Below are 20,212 nucleotides of genomic sequence, written 5' to 3'. Positions count from 1 at the left end.
TAAAAATGCGCGATTCCTCCGGAGCTAATGTTGCACCTGTGGGAGGTAAACCAAGCCCTATGGTGCACCCAATGCTACCTGGGGCAATTCCCGATAGGAGCAGCCAGTGGCCTCTTCTGCAAAGGAAGTACCCCTTATATGCCTGCGATGAATGTAGTCGACTGTATGGAATTAGAGGCTAAAGCAAAACCAGTGTGGACTTCCGCTGGAAGAACCCCACCAGAGGTCCTGCTCTATGCTGATGGTGTATACTGCCCAGTATACACAAAAATATGGGCGTATCCTGATGGCATCCGGGTGTCCAGCACCCACCTCACCGATGGCCGCTTTGTCGTCATTGGACCACGCCTGCCCGCCCTGCAGTATCCAGTACCAACTCCAGAAGAAGAAGATAACGACACAGCAAGCATCACAGGTGTGGAACACCGAGACGTGGGTAGCCAGACAATGGTCGCAGGGATAGTACCAAACCTAATGGGAATGTGGGGATACGACGAGGACTGTGGCGAGCTGGTGGAGGTTCTCCCTGAAGGATTAACAGTTTCTCGCGAGGATGAGGACAAAGCATCAACCAGCCCCGTCCCTACTCCGGCCTCCCTCTCCCCTGATAGCATTCTGAACCAGAATGTGTTGGCCCTGGTGCTGAGCCTGGACGAGCAGATGAAGGATGCCATAGATGACGATGAAGATGACAACGCCCTCCTGGATCTCCAGCCACCAGGCCTGGAAGGCCTGATGGTGCTCGACAGCTGGCAACACGAGTCCGAGCCGGAGGATGACGTTCTCATCATCACCGCCGAGGACGACGACGAGTTCCTAGAGGATTACCTGGGGCACAGTGCGGCAGCTTGAGACCTCAAGAAGGGGGTGTCAAGAAGAGTTGACCTCTCAGAGCTGCCTCGGTAACATGTCGACACATTCAAGGGAGAAGAAGTCAGGCTGTGAGCACAAAGCATATATTCAAAGTTGAAGTGTAATCAAACAGATAAAATGTATGAATAGAATAACGAAATGTTTTAATCAATTGTGTAACAAATGTTTAACTGCATAGAAGTGATTTAAACAAATGTAATGAATGATTCTGTGTAACTGTCTGTGAGACTGGAGCTGAGATAGAAATGTATTAGTCAGAATGACATTGCTGTAATCAAGACCAGATGTTGGGTGTAGTCGGGAGAAGAATCTAGAAACTGATGAAATAAATGAGTCATACAGGCAATGTTCGGCTTAACGCCCTTTCCAGAGGGAGGGGGGATGAGTCATGGACCAAACAGGTGGGGGCTGATCACAGCCCATATGAGGAATATAAGGAGACGCTTGCGGACAGCAAGCTGTGATTTCATCGCGGATGCCGTCCAAGTGCATCGGAGGAAGATACTGACGCCTGCAACTGATGTATTGAGGGCTTCGTCTCTGTTCACGGAAAAGAGACCTCTGTTCGTGGACATTGAGATTAAAAGACGAAGTTTCTGCCTCTCCCCACTGCTCGACTTTTAACATCTGGACAACGGAGAAGCCGCAGCAGCCTAGAAAGACTTTGTACTGAGTTTTGAGGACTGTTGAACGGGCTTCGCTGCAAGAGCAGGAGGACCGAGGGTCCGGCCGGACCTTCGCTCCTAACAACTCCAAAAGAACCTTTTCATCGCACCATTGAACATCCAGCTCCAACCGAGCCGTCTCGGCGACTAAAACTAATGAGTATAATCGAAGAAGAAAATTAAATTGACTAATCATGTGTAGTGACATTTTATGTGAGCTGTAGCTGTAATCCTTGCAAAACTAACTAAATATAACCTGCAATAAATATCTAATCTGCATTTAAAGTGAAATTCTCAAGTGCATTAATTTGCTGAAGTAGTAAAGAGTTCCTCGTGACAGTAAAAAGTTAAAGCTATTGTATGTCTAACAACTGAGTTCTGAAAGGTTATCCTAGTGACAGAATCCACTCAACAACCCCTTACGGTTTTAGCAAGAATTAATCCTAGCCGTTAAAACCTAACCTGGCATTTACCAAGAGCACGGATCCATAAGAGGGAAGCTGCCATAACCGACGCGACTGGTGGGAGCGCCCGGGGCCAGGACTGGTCTCTCGGCCGAGTGCGCTCTGACCGGAGGAAGCAGGGTAGACGTCGGGAGTAACGGCAGTTAGCGGAGCCAGGCGAGTTCTCTCGCCAGAACACCAGCTCGAGAATCTTTTAATAGAGAGCTGAGTCAGTAATTAGCCCCGTATCGGGCCAGAAGTACCCAGGATCTAACACTATCTTAGATCTATTTTCCGCCGGTAGTTTTTAGATCTACCTTGTCTTTTTCATTTAAATGCTCAGCACTTTAATTATTTATGGAGCTATACAAGCAAAGCACTTGCTCAGTCTTTGCAGAAAGCAACGGTTTAGTATTAGAACAGAGCGACTCTGAGGTAAAGTGAGCAGAAAAATATGTGGTTTACAAAGAGCAAAATTATCTTATTTAAATCCAGCTATATGTAGCCTGATTATTCATGATATAGTACACAATAGACATAATATATAAAGAATTGTGTTGCACTTTAATGTTTGATGTTCGTGTACAAATGTTATTTATTGCTCAACTGACAAAGGGTGTACCTGTGACAGATACTGTATTTAAGTATTGTTTTGACTCATCACTGTCAACATGTTCAAGGAGTTTGAAAAGATCTTATGTTTTAGTAATTTATTCTCTGGCACATTGCATATGAATATGTATTTTTGTTTTGTTAGTAAAGCATTCATGTTTTATTGTTTAAAGTGATTTCACTTGTTTTCACTACATGTTTTCTGTTGCTCTGGATTATATCTGTAAGGCATATATGTATTATGCAAATAAGCAGCAGAACAACCGAGTCAGACCAGACTCATTGTCATTCATTCTATTCATATATATGACAGCGAGGGGTTGTTTCTTAATGATCTGGTAATAAACATCATGGGACACAACCGCAGTTGAAAAACCAAGATGCCCGACTTCCCACCAAAGCAGGTGTGAAAACATGCAAATGCTCTTATCTTCCTCATCACTGCACCAACCCGTCACAAAGGACCTTAGACGGAATGGAGAAATCACACAATAGAGCCACAAACCCTTCAGTTTTAATTCTATAATAATGGCTTTATTTATTTTTGAAGAATTAGTTAATGATTATATTAATACAGCACAAATTGCTGTGCCAGAGGAAGTCAACACAGGATACTCACCAGTGTTATGTATTGCTCAATGCACATCCACCCTGACATATTAAATGTATGGTTTCAATTCTGGTGAAGTTGGTAGTTTTTCATCCAGGTGCTAATTAATCCCTGTCAAACACTGGAAGTGAATGAATGAAATGTAAACTCTTTTAAAGTGTGTGTGTGTCCCTTTAAGGATATAAATCATGAGTCACAGGGACAAAGTTCACAAACTAGTTTCCTGCCTACCTGGGCAACAGGTACACTTTCACTATTTCTGGCGGTAGATTCAAATCATTATGCAGCCACGATGTCCCGCCGTGCAGTCCTACATCTCCTGTGTGCGTTGGGAGTCTTTCACAAAGGTGAGGAAGAGATGATACACATGTTTCCCGACCTTTAGATCGAAATATGTGATTTAAAGCACAGCTGTGTGACTCTCGTATGCTTGTTGTATAAAGTTACGTTTTTGGAGCTAAATATGATTGCATCGATTACCTCATATTCGATATCACATTTTGCAAATAAACGTCTTTTATTCATCAAACTCCGTCAGAACTGGAGTTGCAGTATCTTTGCTCATTACATGCACAATGAGAGCTGTTATATCCTGCTGATCGTTTTCTTTTCTCCAGAACGGGTCAGCTGTAATATTAATGCTGTAATATTAACATATATATATATTTATATATATATATATATATATATATATATATATTTATATATATTTATATATATATATTTATATATATATATTTATATATATAAATATATATATATTTATATTTATATATATATTTATATATATATATATATTTATATTTATATATATATTTATATATATATATATATATATATATATATATATTTATATGTATATATATATTTATATATATATATTTATTTATATTTATATATATATATTTATATATATACCCCCTTTACCATACAACTAAATTATATGTATGCAGGAATAATTTAATTGGAAATAATTACTCCAATTTTAGCACAAGTAGGCTCAACTGCCATGTCCCCAATCATGTTTGGTCAAATTAAGATACAGATATAAGTAATATAAATCAAACAAATTCCAAATGTTCCCTCGTTGTTGTATAGCGATATTTATAATATTCCTCACCAAATGTTTTTTGTTATTCATGCGCTTTTAATGCTTAAATCTGTAAGATATGTTTCGTCCCTGAGTTGACTGTCCCCCCCTGTTACTGTGATGCAAATCTCCCTGCACACGCCCCCTGACGTTTCCTCAAGTCATGTGACTAAGGAAGTAGCATACACTTTTTGGGGGGAAATAATAAAGTAGCAGAGTAAGTATCACTCTTTAATAAACCTTTTTAATCAATGTGTTAGAATGCTTGAATGATGTCGTAACTCACAACATGTCCACCCTGTTACGCTTATTCATAGTGGAAACCAATCATTTTTGGTAATTTTGAAAATAAGATGTACAAGCCCTCTTTCAGATGAAATATAAAAACCATGGAAAATTAAAACATTTTGATGGAAGTAAACCTGGCTGAAATGGCCCCGAACAGTAGGAATGACCCAGATGTGGATTCATCATGCACATGTGTTTCCTGCAGGTCAAACCGCTCTGATCGGATCCCAGCGCACCGTGTTGGCGGCTTTAGGAGACAACGCCTTCTTGACCTGTCAGCTGATGCGGTCTAAAGATGTCGTGCAGGTCACGTGGCAGAAGATCTCACCTGAGGGGAAGACGGATCTCGCTACCGACAACAAACACTTTGGTCAGAAAGTGAACACCAAGTATCAAGGAAGAGTGGAGTTTAAAGCTGCGGGACTGCAGAACAGCTCCATCGTGATCAGGAACGTGACAGACCAAGATCAAGGATGCTATCGCTGTTTGTTTAACACCTACCCTGACGGTGCCTTCACTGCGACAACATGCCTCCAGCTCTATGGTGAGAACCTTGCTGACACTTCCACAATCCTCTGTCTACTCTGTAACATTACCACTAACGGCATTTCAACATCTTTTCTTTGCAGAGCTGCACGAAGCCTTTCTACATGTCAGAGAATCAAACTCTGCCGAAGAGGTACTCGTGTCCTGCTCGGCCACAGGTCGACCTGCTCCCACCGTCACGCTGACTGTCCCCCACTGCAACTCCACCAGCATCGCCAACGCCAACGGCACAGTCACCGTCACCACGACAGCTGTGCTGTCTCGTCTCAGTGACAACAGGCCGCGGGTTGGATGTGCAGTGCGAGTGCTCTCCGGTCCTCAGACAGAGGTGTATGCGGTGATTCCTGAGGTCATACAGGCGTCTGCTGATGGTGAGAAACACTTCTAAAGACACTGATTCATAGATTGATGAATACTTTCTGAGCTCAAGTCTTTTGTTTTTACTTCCCAGGTTTTGATGTGGGATCTGGATCTGATAATGATTTCAGTCAGTCAACCTTTATGTGGTCTCACGTCCGTATCACCATTTGATCTGTAGTTGCTTTATGAATGTTGAGTCTTTTTAATTTCCCTCTTTTCCCACAGATATATGTTTGATCATTGGGTTGGTCTTCGGAGGAGTCTGTGTTTGTGCTGCTGCTGCTGCTGCTGCTGTCATCATCCTTTATAAACGGAAACACCAGAACAGGTAACTTTTAACTCATCACCTTTCTTGTATGAATACCAGTGTCTCACAGTTCATATGGTCATGACTCATCCAAATCTTTTCAGACAAAATCCACAAGTGAATGCTTGTTCAACACTGGCTTTTCTTGACTCCGTCAGTGTGTCACAAAGGGACAACGAGAAGAACAAGAAAGACTCTCATGAGTGAGTCAATTCATTCATTTTTCACTCATACCTATATTTCATTTTCTCTTTTGTAAAAACAATTCAGTCCACTTTGTCTAATTTGGGGCTTTACTCTTCTAACAACATGCTAACTTGCTAATCAGACTGATGTTCATCCACATCACTGCTGTTCTGAATGATTTCTGACGAACTGTTTTTATCTGAAGGCCAATGACACCTTTAATGAAGAACGGGAACGAACCGCGGCAACGTTCTACTGGAAAGAATAAAAAAAGCGACTGCCCAGAACGGTCTGCGCGAACAAATAACTTGATTTCGGTTCCAAAGTTTAACCTACAAGACTGAAGTCCCGAAACGAAACCTGCTGGAAAGTCCTGAAATCATGCTTCATTTTTTTTGGGACAACATAGAGCAGGGGTTCTTAACATTTTTGACCTCGGGGCCCAACTTTTCAAGTACAAAGTGTCCGGGGCCCACTCTGACTATATGCATCAAAAGTGTCAGACAACCTGTAGGTCATACAGAAACAGAGCAGTGGGCCTTTGGAGTCAGTAAAGATTTAAGATTTTTGTCCGCATAAAATAAAAAAGTATCTTTCAGTATAAATAACTGCCGGTGGCTGTATCTGTACAGGTAAAGGACAGCATATGGCTGTAATTACACTATCAGTGAACAACTGCCTCAAATTTGAAGAAGATTGGACAAAGTATGACCATTCTACAGAGTTTCTTCATGAAGAGATCCAGGCGGAGCTCTAAAAGGATATTTGGAGACCCAAATGGACACATGGTACCCACATGATTGTCTGACACACTAAAGGTGTTTCTCCCTTTATATTTTGATATTATATTATTTTCCTTTTATTTTTAGCCTTTGCAAATTGCAAAAACTATGTATATATGGTCGAACACGTGGTGTGTGAGTAGCGGACTTGCTGTGCTTAATGGCTGCGACCGAGCGCACGAACGAGAATGAGAATAGCTCAGTTACGCAAACGTTGGTTGACGGCTTATGGAAGATGAAGATACGGTTTGTACTATAAGTACTAGCGGTTTCTGAAGGCAGTAGCTCCATGGTAACATCCGCTAGCACGTTGTCGGGTCTGTAATGTGTCTTCTTCCGTCGAAATGCTGCAAGATACGACTTGCAGCGGTTATGGCGACTTTGGAAAGTGTGTGTGTGGGCTCCTTTTGTGGAGAAACCATAAGAAATGAAAGAAAATCGATGATTTCTTTGCAAAGATGAGGATTTTGGGCATGCTGGGATACCAAACACGGACATGTTTTGAGACGTATTTGCGCAAACAAGCCGTAGGAACGGAAGGGGAGGGGATCGAGGATGCCGGTGTTGAACAGGCAAAACCCTTGTTAAATAAATGAGATGATACAATGTGATGATCACAAAGACATTTATTATCATGTGTATGTAAACCTGCATACACAACAAGAAGCCCAACAGACTTTCCCACGAGCGTTGGATGTTTCGTCGCTTGGTGTCGCTTTATTTTTGAAGGCTTCAGTGCTTCGTTTGATAGCATTATCTCACATTCCACACACTGAGCACTCGGCTGTGCCTCGTTGCCTCCGTTCACAAAGCCGTACTTAAGAAAGTCAGGGTTGTACTTGCGCACACATTTAGACTTTTGGGGGGTATGGCACCACTGTCGTCTTCATTTTTTCTTTTTAATAACTTATCCATAACTTTCGCTACAGGCTAGCGGCTAGCTGAGTGTCTTCTTCTGCTTATTGCAGCTTGTTAAACAACTGACTTACGCATTACCGCCACCAGGTGGTGGGAAGCTATATCGTAACTGAGCGTCTCATGGATAACAGTAATATCTCTGGTGTCTTCAATTGATAACCTATGCGGCCCTCGCGCCCACAGGTGCAAAACTGAAAGTTTTTCGCGGCCCTCTAGGTGGCGCTCGCGGCCCAATCATGGGCTGCGGCCCTATGGTTAAGAATCACTGACATAGAGAACTTATCAGTTCATGGATAATAATTCCAGCAGATCAAAAATATTCATGTTCACAATAGTTTTGATTTTTGAAATATCTGTACTTCAGGTGATAGTGTTCGAACAATACTCTGCTCATTTGTATCCTTTGTTTGTACGTCTTTTTATTTGTTTTTACTTTTGTACCTGTTCTTTTTGTATTTAAAAAAATAAATAAACTGAATTTTGAAACTAGGCCTTTTTACTGGATTTAAACATTGAATGTGTGTGATTCTTGTGTTAAAGGGACATTCAACAAAATAAGAAATGTGTCAGCAGAACAAAATGTCATTGAACAATCAAAATTATGGCTTAAGCATGCAATTGTGGGCTTTGAATGCAAACCATGTTTATCAACACTGTCTTCAAGGAACATTGAACAAAATAAGGGTTTTGTGCAAAAGAAAGTCTCTTAAAATCTGGTATTTTACAAGGACTTAACAGAACATACTGCACTTCAAACACCAGCAGAGAAAGAAAGCCAAGATGAACTGTACCGAACAGAATGTAAATTGCATTTTTGCATGAGAAGTCTGCTGCAGGCAGGTTTTAAGCAGCAGATGCACAACATGGCCACAGGAGGTCCTGCGCTCCTCAGATATACTGCGGAAGAGTTGATGGCGTTTGAGAAATCAGGGAGTAAAATGCGGCGGCAGGAAGCTCGACGCAGTTCGGTGGTAGTTTCGTCTCTGCAGCATGGATTCTCCTGCTCCAGTCTCGCGCTACCTGTAGCTCAGACAGCACCGGGAGCTCACTTTGCCTTTCACCTGTCAGCGGGTAAGTTCCGTCTTTTATTGTGAAAGATTCCCCATCTTCATTTGCGGCAATATTGATCCGTTGAGTTTAAATGTAAGAAGTTGTTTCTTTCTTCATCCATGAATGTCAACACACCTTAATTAGTTTGTCGAGCTTGTTTTATGGTGACACTTTTCAGGACCTGACTATGAAGATGTGGATATATTTAAACTTCTTTTAGAGTTGTCATTTTTCCCCATATAATGAAAATATTTTACTTGTGCCACCCTTTTTTATAAACATTTCTATTTTGGGTTAAATTGTCATAAAACCTGGCAAGAGACATAATGTACATCCTCAAAAGTGGCTTGATTATGTGAAATAATGATATTCTGCTCAAGAAATCTCACATAACATCTGTCCTCCGGCACTGAACCAGCTGCGGTGCACATCTGGATGTATAGGGCCAACGTTTAGGATCCAGGTTGCCAGTCTGGTTTCAGTCCCTCTCTTGGTGAACATTGTATATTCAGCTCGACCGAATGTGACACTTGCCACTTTCCTTCGGCTGTATCTGCGTGCCTTTCACCGACCACCTGGAGATGACTTGAGAGTTGCAGTGAGACATCAGTGGCGTTTTTTGTAGTGGAAGCGTGATTTAACTGTTGCCCAACAGGAGCGTGCTGCAAGCTTGAAGCCAGATGGTTGGCACTGCAAAATGAGAACATGACGCCCATAAAGCTCTGAGGTCTGGACCTGGTCTGTCTTGTGGTTTTTAGGTGGTTTGGTTGAGATCTGATCAAAGGCCAGTTGATCCCTGCTGTTTCCACCTTTGCAGGATATAGAGAAGTGATCTCAGAGTCGAATTATGAGATTCATTTTATTGTCTTCTACACACAATGTGATGTTTAAAGCCAAACAGCAGCTGAGCTCGGCTGGTGCCTGCAACCCACCCACCCACACACGGCCACTATCATTTCTTTGAGGTTGGATTTTCAGGTATTGATCTTGAAATCTCGCAGTCGCCGCTGTCTAGACATCAAAGTGGGGCAGCTTGCTTTGCTTTGCTTTGCTTTTATGATTGTGGGTTAACCGGACAGGGTGTGTGCATGCTGTGGATCGTCATGTAAAACCTCCAGGTGATGTTTCATGAGTCAGCAGCTGTTGTTGTTGATGCTGACACATTTGTATTTTCATGGCAACCGATGTCTCAAAGCTGCAAAAAGGTTCATTCCCTTCCAGGGAGTGTAACCCGTGATGATGCTGAGAGGATGCTGTCATTGCTAATGTCATCCTCTGGCTTCACCTTTCCCATTACAGCAGACTGTAAGATGCAGCTACGACTGTGCTGACCAGCAGCTCAAACAAGTCACGACACTGGACAGCTGACCGGGGGTACGTCTGCATCACATCCTCATGCATTCACACTTGTGTCATTGCTTGATGTTTTACTTTGCGTCTCGCCACGAGTTAGTTAGTTGGTCGTGGTTTGGGCTGTTTCCAGCGCTCTGACCGTGTTCGTGTTTGCAGCTGCGGCCTGGAAGTGATTGTGGCTCAGCGTGTGAGTTGGTAACCCAGCCTCAGTGTGCGATGTGTGGACCTGCCTTGTCCCTGTGTCTGCTGCTCTGGATGGTGGGAATGGGAGTTCCCGGGACGCAAGGTACGTTCGGCATCCGTTTGGTGCTTTTTTGGTTTTGGTGAGCGAGAAAGATCTGACTTGAGTGAGTTCAGTTTCCTTGGTACCGAGTTCTCTTGGCAGTAATGGCAACTATAACGAAGTACATTTACTTCAGTTCTTACTTATTGCTTTCATTTTCTGCTCCTTTATACTTCTACGGCACTACATTGTAGAAAGTACTTTGTGTAAAGTGAAGGACTTTAAATTGTGCTGGAGTTTTCATTACATTGTTGTGTTGATACTTAAGTCAATGCTCTCAGTACCTCTCTCGCCACTGTATTACATGAACTTTAAATGTCACATGGTCTCTGAACTCAGGTCGGGTCACGGCTCCTGCCAGTCTGAGGGCAGAGATAGGTCAGTCCCTGCTGCTCGGCTGCAACGTCAGCACGGAAGCGGGCGAAACCGTCGGGCAAGTGCGCTGGCTCAACATGCACAACAAGGTCCTGCTGGCGTACCAGCCAAAGGTGCCGGTGCTCGTCAGCCACCAGGAAGCCGACGTGCAGCTCACCGCCTCCCACAGCGACGGCAGCTACATCACCATCAAGAGGGTGCGGCCTGATGACGAGGGCTGCTACCGATGCATCTTTGATGTTTACCCCAGTGGCCCGCTGGAAGGCACCACGTGCATCAGCATCGCTGGTCAGAGTTCAAATCTCATCTGAAGTTGACTTCCAGAGATTCCAGTTGTGTCAAGAATCTACTGGCCAAACAATTTAATCAGAGTTGGATCCTCCCGTCTGTTATCTTGAAGAACAAGTTATCTTCAATACACATCTTTGAATGCCGCAGCTCACACTCAACATCTGAAACTTGTTAGGGTCACAGAGGGTGTTTGTTTTTCTCACTAGACCCCTTATGAGACAGGAAGTAGTAGGCTTGGGTTTGAACTAGCGGACCAGCAGGCGGGAGAGCCCACCCACCCAGCTAGCCTTGGCACTTCCTGTTGTTGCTAAAAAAACACATTTTTAATGAAGCCAGACTCCTCCTGTTGCACACAAGCAGAAGTCCTGTAAAGTTTTTCTTGTACAATTTGAGGCCAGCAGAAATCCACACCCAGGCATCTTCATTTTCCTGATATTAAGATTAATAACAGGAGCATTCTCTTTGTCCCAGGCAAAGTGCGCCTGGAGGGCAACAAGACGGCCGTGAGCGGGAAGCCGGCCACCCTCTCCTGCTGGTACGACCTCCCCGAGAGGGTGCAGCAGGTGCTGTGGAGGAAGACGGCCGAGCAGGGAGACACCATCGCCGTGGCCTCCTTCACCAAGCGCGGCCACCAGAAGACCGAGGAGCAGTACAGGGGCCGGGTTAGCCTGAGCCGGACCCTGGGCGACACCCAACTGACCATCCGGGCGGTCAAGACGGAGGACGAGGCGTGCTACACCTGCGAGTTCCACACATACCCAGACGGCACCAGAAGAGACACCGCCTGCCTGTCTGTTTACGGTGAGCACCTGAACTGTCTTCAACACTGTATGCAAGGTCGGTGTTTGGGTCTAAAACGCACATTACCACGGCTTTCCAGTTTGCTCTCTTTGCGAAAAGATTTATTGTTTTTATTACTAGTTTGCAATGTCTCTACTGTAGCTTGGCCTTCATATAAATACGCACAAGTCAACAAAAGGCAAAAAGTGCTTTAACCACAAAGATACTTCTCACCACTTGCTGACCTGAATCTTCAGTTTTATACAGCTGCAGTATGAAAACCCCATACAGCTGTTTCTGTGATCTACAGACTGATTTTTTAAATACTTTCCCACTGCTTTCATGTTATTTCATCACAGACTGTCCATTAAGCCGAGACAAATTGTCCAATCATGTCTTATCTGAGACATTTTTTGGATTTCCACATACAGTTGTTGCAGAAGACTTGCTGCTGAAGGTCTAATCTGAAAAAACAAGAGTAAAAAAAGCCACAAAACAACAAGAATGACGACACAATGCAGTGCATATTCACTGAAAGGATTATGGGAACAACAGCTAATCTTTCCTCTCAATCCAATTGTGCAGGAAAATGCAGGGACACACCGAGCCGCCAGCCCTCCCATGATGCTTTGCCTCCATCTCCCATCGATGAAAACAGTCTTTTCTGTCCTGAATAACAATGAATGCTGCTGCAGACTCCGTGTCGTGCATTTGTATTGCTGCGTGAATCAAAGTGCGACAGCACAGACGTGAAATTTCTCACATGAGAAACCACTATTGCTGAGCTCTTGCAGTGTGTGTGTGTGCAGAATGCAACACATTTACAGGTAAATAGTTTTGTTTCCTATAAAGGTAACTGTGTTCACACGTCTTGTGCAGGAGCAGACAGGCCGACGAACAGGAAGCAGAATTAAACCACACGTCACATATGTAAACACAAAAGGCTGGAAGTTGTTTTACAGCAAATAATACACATTTTGCAATCACGATTCATCCTCTGGGGACCATGATGAGCCGTACGAAGTCACATTGAAATCCATCAGAAAGATGGTGAGATAGAAAAAAATAGAAATAAGTCTCCATCTTTAATATTTACTGAGGAATTCATTGTCCAATTAAACGCCTGTTTCTGCACGGCAAACCTCATGAGGCTTTCATGCTGATCATCTTGCAGGGAGAGTTGCGTTGCCTGGACATTTCCCACGCTGTGATTTTGAAACTAGTCCAAGGTTGCTAATGAACATTCCACATTTCAGTATGACTCACATTTAAAGCACATGTTCGGTGCACTCGGAAAGGGGAAAAAACCTTCTTGTTGTTGTAGTTCAGCTCATCACACCATCAACTCCCACTCTGAATCCAGGAAATGGCACCTTTCACTTCCCCCCCCTCATCCTGTTTTTTCTTTCAGTTTCACTCTGAACCCTTTAAAGGCAGCACAGAGGCTGAACTGAAACAGATCCGTGTCTGCAGTAGAAGAAGATGTTGTTGATCCTGATACTTACTGCTTTACTGTTTAAAGGTAAGAGACACTGAAAAGAAAGGGTGAGCCCTTCTATATTCTCTGTAGTACTGTTTTTTATATTCAAGAATACAATCCAGCTTTTACTGTATGTACATGTGTATGTTTCAGTTATCATCAAAGTTTCTTTAATACTGACCAGCAAAATAAATGGATTTCTTCTTTTCGAGTCTGCATTTACTGACACCCAGCTGTTATTATTATCAGCCTCCAGGTCGCAGATCACTGGTTATGGAAATAAAACAGCTGACTATGGCGGGGACGCGCACTATTCATGCTCAGTAGCCGACGCCACAGGTGAGAATGTTCTTCTTCTTGCCAGTGAAAACGTAACTGAAAGTATGTGAGTACAATCAAGAAATTTTACTTTAAGTGTTACAATAAAAGCATTGGTTGAGGTGGAACTCATTTTTTTAACAATATTGTACAGGACTGCAGCTCATTCAATTTTAATAATTAAAATAATTGTAGTTAAAAGCAGCAAATCCTCTCATTTGAGAATCTGGAACCATGAAATGTTCTTGCATTTCTACAAAAAAATTCAAATACACTATATTTAGAAGCTCTTCATGTGTTTTGCATGAAAAAAAGAATCATTTGTAAAGCTTATTGAAACAAATTGTGAAATAAAAAGTGTTTTTATCAGCCCCTTGTGGCCGAACTGGGTATTACAACAAGCACAAAAGCGTAAATGTTGTAATTGGAGGATTGCCATTCCCAACAGGTGTGCTCCAGGTCACATGGCAGAAGCTTTTCAATGAAGAGGTCATTGAGAATTTGGCAACCTACACCAAGCGCTTTGGACAGCAAGTAAATGATCCTCACAGGGGGAAAGTGATCTTCACGGAGGCGTCTCTCAGCTCGACATCCATCACTCTGAGGAACGTAACATGGGGGGACGAAAGCTGTTATATTTGTTCTTTCAACGTGTACCCTGACGGGTCCAAACGAAAGCAGACCTGCCTCACCGTGCAAGGTAACATTGTAGCAAATTCACATGTGAATTCTGAAGGAAAATGTGTTGGAATTATAGTCTTATTCTGGGAATACACAAGAATAAAGAAAGGAAGAAAGATTAGAATTATACCAGCGTTGTTTTTGCTGGTTGAAGCTGGAAATTAAGACTTTTTCTGATAGTTCTGTTCATTTTGTAACTTTGTATATGGCCTGCTTTGTGTCACAATGGCTTCAGCCCTCATAATGACATATTCTAATTCTCTATTCTGTATGGAGTCTGTCTGAAATAAAGTCTATCTGTCTATGAAGGGATATCCGAGGTGAGAACGGAAGTGCAACCTCCTCACAGTGCTCGTGAGGACGAGGACGTGGAGGTTGTGTTCAGCTGCTCTGCTACAGGTAAACCAGCTCCGACCATTCACTGGGACTTCTCGCCGGATGCCACCAGCTCAGACCAACCGCTGACCTCGACGGAAACAAACGCTGACCACACATTTACCAGCAGCAGGAACGTCACCCTGCAAGTACCCGCGGGGTGGACGGGCCACGTGGACTGTCTGCTGAACAGGGGAGCGGCGGGACAAAGGTGCCAGAGGATTCCTTTTTCTTTACCTGCCAGGAAGAAGGAAGAGGGGGGTATGTCAATCATTTTGCATAGACTAGGATGCTCTTTTATCCCCATCAGTCTCATTCCCATCTCGTGGTGAAACGTTTCCTCATACAGCGGTTTCGTATGACATCCAATGGTAAATGACTCATCATCTTTCACCTGAAGGAGGCTTTGTGCGTCGTCGCCGATGGCAACGCGTCGGTATTTGACGCCCTGGGAATGACAATGGGCTGGCTCTTTGGAAACCTATCGAGGGAACTCCCATTGTCAAGCTTGTTCTAGTGTACTGGAAGATCATGTGCTAAATATTCTGAATAACTCGAAGGGATGTCATTTGATTTTGGGGTGCCACTAATTCTACCCATGAGTCATTGTCTGACACTGTTAAGAGGATCTCTTTATTATGAGAGGCCTGCTTTGTGTCCCAGTACTCAATGTTCCTGACTTGAGGAAGTCATGGAGTTGCAGTAAATGACCTGAGCATGACTAAGAGCAAACAGTAAACAGAGTCAGCTGAGCTGTAATCGTTTCAGTTTCACTTCTGCTTAGCTTTCATGATCGAGACAAACCAGCCACAGTAGAGTGAGCGAGACTTCAGCTCTCTGGAGGAGGTCATGTGACAGATCTGGGAAGTTCATACTCGTCATCTAAAACTAATAACCTTCCTCTTCTAGGGAAATGTCATTGACCTTTTCCCCATGCTGACTATAGCCCTGTGTTTGTCTCCAGGGAGAGGACTGTCTTCGGTAGGGATTGCACTTGTAATCACTGCAACTGCTGTGTTGCTCATTTCATTGATCCTTGTTGCTGCTGCAACGGCACGAGCAAGGTGAGATATTTGACAACGACATTTGGGATTGTACATGTAGTATAATTCTCCTTATAATGAACTTTCTTTCTTTTTTCTTCCTGGCAGGTTAAAGGGTACCAGAAGAAATGAAAATATCTGATGAGCCTTTCAGTCGAGCAATAAAAATAAAAATCTGCATTTTATTGCATCTAAACTGTAGGCGGAACGGTGAGTTAAGCTATCTTAGATCTATTTTCCGCCGGTAGTTTTTAGATCTACCTTGTCTTTTTCATTTAAATGCTCAGCACTTTAATTATTTATGGAGCTATACAAGCAAAGCACTTGCTCAGTCTTTGCAGAAAGCAACGGTTTAGTATTAGAACAGAGCGACTCTGAGGTAAAGTGAGCAGAAAAAGATGTGGTTTACAAAGAGCAAAATTATCTTATTTAAATCCAGCTATATGTAGCCTGATTATTCATGATATAGTACATAATAGACATAATATATAAAGAATTGTGTTGCACTTTAATGTTTGATGTTCGTGTACAAATGTTATTTATTGCTCAACTGACAAAGGTTGTACCTGTGACATATACTGTATTTAAGTATTGTTTTGACTCATCACTGTCAACATGTTCAAGGAGTTTGAAAAGATCTTATGTTTTAGTAATTTATTCTCTGGCACATTGAATATGTATATATGTATATTTTTGTTTGGTGAGTAAAGCATTTATGTTTTATTGTTTAAAGTGATTTCACTTGTTTTCACTACATGTTTTCTGTTGCGCTGGATTATATCTATAAGGCATATATGTATTATGCAAATAAGCAGCAGAACAACCGAGTCAGACCAGACTCGTTGTCATTCATTCTATTCATATATATGACAGCGAGGGGTTGTTTCTTAATGATCTGGTAATAAACATCATGGGACACAACCGCAGTTGAAAAACCAAGATGCCCGACTTCCCACCAAAGCACGTGTGAAAACATGCAAATGCTCTTATCTTCCTCATCACTGCACCAACCCGTCACAAAGGACCTTAGAAGGAATGGAGAAATCACACAATAGAGCCACAAACCCTTCAGTTTTAATTCTATAATAATGGCTTTATTTATTTTTGAAGAATTAGTTAATGATTATATTAATACAGCACAAATTGCTGTGCCAGAAGAAGTCAACACAGGATACTCAGCAGTGTTATGTATTGCTCAATGCACATCCACCCTGACATATTAAATGTATGGTTTCAATTCTGGTGAAGCTGGTAGTTTTTCATCCAGGTGCTAATTAATCCCTGTCAAACACTGGAAGTGAATGAAATGTAAACTCTTTTAAAGTGTGTGTGTGTCCCTTTAAGGATATAAATCATGAGTCACAGGGACAAAGTTCACAAACTAGTTTCCTGCCTACCTGGGCAACAGGTACACTTTCACTATTTCTGGCGGTAGATTCAAATCATTATGCAGCCACGATGTCCCGCCGTGCAGTCCTACATCTCCTTTGTGCGTTGGGAGTCTTTCACAAAGGTGAGGAAGAGATGATACACATGTTTCCCGACCTTTAGATCGAAATATGTGATTTAAAGCACAGCTGTGTGACTCTCGTATGCTTGTTGTATAAAGTTACGTTTTTGGAGCTAAATATGATTGCATCGATTACCTCATATTCGATATCACATTTTGCAAATAAACGTCTTTTATTCATCAAACTCCGTCAGAACTGGAGTTGCAGTATCTTTGCTCATTACATCCACAATGAGAGCTGTTATATCCTGCTGATCGTTTTCTTTTCTCCAGAACGGGTCAGCTGTAATATTAATGCTGTAATATTAACATATATATATATTTATATATATATTTATATATATATATATATATATATATTTATATATATTTATATATATATATTTATATATATATATTTATATATATAAATATATATATATTTATATTTATATATATATTTATATATATATATATATATATTTATATTTATATATATATATTTATATATATATATATATATATATATTTATATTTATATATATATTTATATATATATTTATATATATATATATATATATATTTATATTTATATATATATTTATATATATATTTATTTATATTTATATATATATATTTATATATATACCCCCTTTACCATACAACTAAATTATATGTATGCAGGAATAATTTAATTGGAAATAATTACTCCAATTTTAGCACAAGTAGGCTCAACTGCCATGTCCCCAATCATGTTTGGTCAAATTAAGATACAGATATAAGTAATATAAATCAAACAAATTCCAAATTTTCCCTCGTTGTTGTATAGCTATATTTATAATATTCCTCACCAAATGTTTTTTGTTATTAATGCGCTTTTAATGCTTAAATCTGTAAGATATGTTTCGTCCCTGAGTTGACTGTCCCCGCTGTTACTGTGATGCAAATCTCCCTGCACACGCCCCCTGACGTTTCCTCAAGTCATGTGACTAAGGAAGTAGCATACACTTTTTGGGGGGAAATAATAAAGTAGCAGAGTAAGTATCACTCTTTAATAAACCTTTTTAATCAATGTGTTAGAATGCTTGAATGATGTCGTAACTCACAACATGTCCACCCTGTTACGCTTGTTCATAGTGGAAACCAATCATTTTTGGTAATTTTGAAAATAAGATGTACAAGCCCTCTTTCAGATGAAATATAAAAACCATGGAAAATTTAAAACATTTTGATGGAAGTAAACCTGGCTGAAATGGCCCCGAACAGTAGGAATGACCCAGATGTGGATTCATCACGCACATGTGTTTCCTGCAGGTCAAACCGCTCTGATCGGATCCCAGCGCACCGTGTTGGCGGCTTTAGGAGACAACGCCTGCTTGACCTGTCAGCTGATGCGGTCTAAAGATGTCGTGCAGGTCACGTGGCAGAAGATCTCACCTGAGGGGAAGACGGATCTCGCTACCGACAACAAACACTTTGGTCAGAAAGTGAGCACCAAGTATCAAGGAAGAGTGGAGTTTAAAGCTGCGGGACTGCAGAACAGCTCCATCGTGATCAGGAACGTGACAGACCAAGATCAAGGATGCTATCGCTGCTTGTTTAACACCTACCCTGACGGTGCCCTCACTGCGACAACATGCCTCCAGCTCTATGGTGAGAACCTTGCTGACACTTCCACAATCCTCTGTCTACTCTGTAACATTACCACTAACGGCATTTCAACATATTTTCTTTGCAGAGCTGCACGAAGCCTTTCTACATGTCAGAGAATCAAACTCTGCCGAAGAGGTACTCGTGTCCTGCTCGGCCACAGGTCGACCTGCTCCCACCGTCACGCTGACTGTCCCCCACTGCAACTCCACCAGCATCGCCAACGCCAACGGCACAGTCACCGTCACCACGACAGCTGTGCTGTCTCGTCTCAGTGACAACAGGCCGCGGGTTGGATGTGCAGTGCGAGTGCTCTCCGGTCCTCAGATAGAGGTGTATGCGGTGATTCCTGAGGTCATACAGGCGTCTGCTGATGGTGAGAAACACTTCTAAAGACACTGATTCATAGATTGATGAATACTTTCTGAGCTCAAGTCTTTTGTTTTTACTTCCCAGGTTTTGATGTGGGATCTGGATCTGATAATGATTTCAGTCAGTCAACCTTTATGTGGTCTCACGTCCGTATCACCATTTGATCTGTAGTTGCTTTATGAATGTTGAGTCTTTTTAATTTCCCTCTTTTCCCACAGATATATGTTTGATCATTGGGTTGGTCTTCGGAGGAGTCTGTGTTTGTGCTGCTGCTGCTGCTGCTGCTGTCATCATCCTTTATAAACGGAAACACCAGAACAGGTAACTTTTAACTCATCACCTTTCTTGTATTAATACCAGTGTCTCACAGTTCATATGGTCATGACTCATCCAAATCTTTTCAGACAAAATCCACAAGTGAATGCTTGTTCAACACTGGCTTTTCTTGACTCCGTCAGTGTGTCACAAAGGGACAACGAGAAGAACAAGAAAGACTCTCATGAGTGAGTCAATTCATTCATTTTTCACTCATACCTATATTTCATTTTCTCTTTTGTAAAAACAATTCAGTCCACTTTGTCTAATTTGGGGCTTTACTCTTCTAACAACATGCTAACTTGCTAATCAGACTGATGTTCATCCACATCACTGCTGTTCTGAATGATTTCTGACGAACTGTTTTTATCTGAAGGCCAATGACACCTTTAATGAAGAACGGGAACGAACCGCGGCAACGTTCTACTGGAAAGAATAAAAAAAGCGACTGTCCAGAACGGTCTGCGCGAACAAATAACTTGATTTCGGTTCCAAAGTTTAACCTACAAGACTGAAGTCCCGAAACGAAACCTGCTGGAAAGTCCTGAAATCATGCTTCATTTTTTTTGGGACAACATAGAGAACTTATCAGTTCATGGATAATAATTCCAGCAGATCAAAAATATTCATGTTCACAATAGTTTTGATTTTTGAAATATCTGTACTTCAGGTGATAG

The 20,212-nt window shown here is 41.9% G+C and overlaps 4 protein-coding genes across 5 annotated transcripts; all 4 read left to right on the top strand.

Annotated features, from left to right (window-relative positions):
• Nucleotides 1-3,495: 3,495 nt before the first annotated feature.
• LOC306797462 (uncharacterized protein) lies at nucleotides 3,496-9,508 on the top strand (the record flags this gene model as incomplete). The annotated part of the gene is made up of 8 exons (XM_079296828.1): nucleotides 3,496-3,550; nucleotides 4,787-5,125; nucleotides 5,211-5,498; nucleotides 5,713-5,815; nucleotides 5,899-5,997; nucleotides 6,186-6,269; nucleotides 8,507-8,751; nucleotides 9,489-9,508. 8 exons carry the CDS (start codon nucleotides 3,496-3,498, stop codon nucleotides 9,506-9,508), a joined length of 1,233 nt encoding a protein of 410 aa, XP_079152954.1.
• Nucleotides 9,509-10,848: 1,340 nt separating this feature from the next.
• Nucleotides 10,849-12,726, top strand: LOC306797461 (nectin-3-like; the record flags this gene model as incomplete). The annotated part of the gene is made up of 3 exons (XM_079296827.1): nucleotides 10,849-11,029; nucleotides 11,504-11,833; nucleotides 12,692-12,726. Coding segments are annotated over 3 exons (546 nt in total), but the record flags the coding sequence as incomplete, so codon positions are not given.
• Nucleotides 12,727-13,844: 1,118 nt separating this feature from the next.
• LOC306797459 (OX-2 membrane glycoprotein-like) lies at nucleotides 13,845-15,841 on the top strand (the record flags this gene model as incomplete). Its single annotated transcript, XM_079296825.1, has 5 exons — nucleotides 13,845-13,851; nucleotides 14,059-14,310; nucleotides 14,601-14,877; nucleotides 15,631-15,730; nucleotides 15,818-15,841. 5 exons carry the CDS (start codon nucleotides 13,845-13,847, stop codon nucleotides 15,839-15,841), a joined length of 660 nt encoding a protein of 219 aa, XP_079152951.1.
• Nucleotides 15,842-17,151: 1,310 nt separating this feature from the next.
• On the top strand, nucleotides 17,152-20,164 carry LOC306797181 (uncharacterized protein). Of its 2 annotated transcripts, XM_079296409.1 has the most exons (7): nucleotides 17,152-17,222; nucleotides 18,513-18,851; nucleotides 18,937-19,224; nucleotides 19,305-19,340; nucleotides 19,439-19,541; nucleotides 19,625-19,723; nucleotides 19,912-20,164. In XM_079296409.1, the coding sequence occupies exons 1-7, from the start codon at nucleotides 17,168-17,170 to the stop codon at nucleotides 20,048-20,050; spliced, it is 1,059 nt and encodes a 352-aa protein (XP_079152535.1). In that variant the 5' UTR covers nucleotides 17,152-17,167; the 3' UTR covers nucleotides 20,051-20,164. The 2 variants fall into 2 exon arrangements, with proteins under 2 accessions (XP_079152535.1, XP_079152536.1); XM_079296410.1 differs by lacking the exon at nucleotides 19,305-19,340.
• Nucleotides 20,165-20,212: the final 48 nt, after the last annotated feature.

This window comes from Melanostigma gelatinosum, assembly GCF_949748355.1.
Source record: "Melanostigma gelatinosum genome assembly, chromosome: 24".
Classification (NCBI taxonomy): Eukaryota; Metazoa; Chordata; class Actinopteri; order Perciformes; family Zoarcidae; genus Melanostigma; species Melanostigma gelatinosum.
The sequence above is the reverse complement of the archived record's forward strand: the minus strand, read 5'-3'. Positions and strand labels throughout refer to the sequence as shown.

Coding starts and splice junctions, on each gene's coding strand:
- LOC306797181 (XM_079296409.1), top strand. CDS start 17,168: ATGTCCCGCCGTGCAGTCCTACATCTCCTTTGTGCGTTGGGAGTCTTT. Junction 17,223..18,512: donor GTTGGGAGTCTTTCACAAAG/GTGAGGAAGAGA, acceptor TGTTTCCTGCAG/GTCAAACCGCTCTGATCGGA. Junction 18,852..18,936: donor AACATGCCTCCAGCTCTATG/GTGAGAACCTTG, acceptor TTTTCTTTGCAG/AGCTGCACGAAGCCTTTCTA.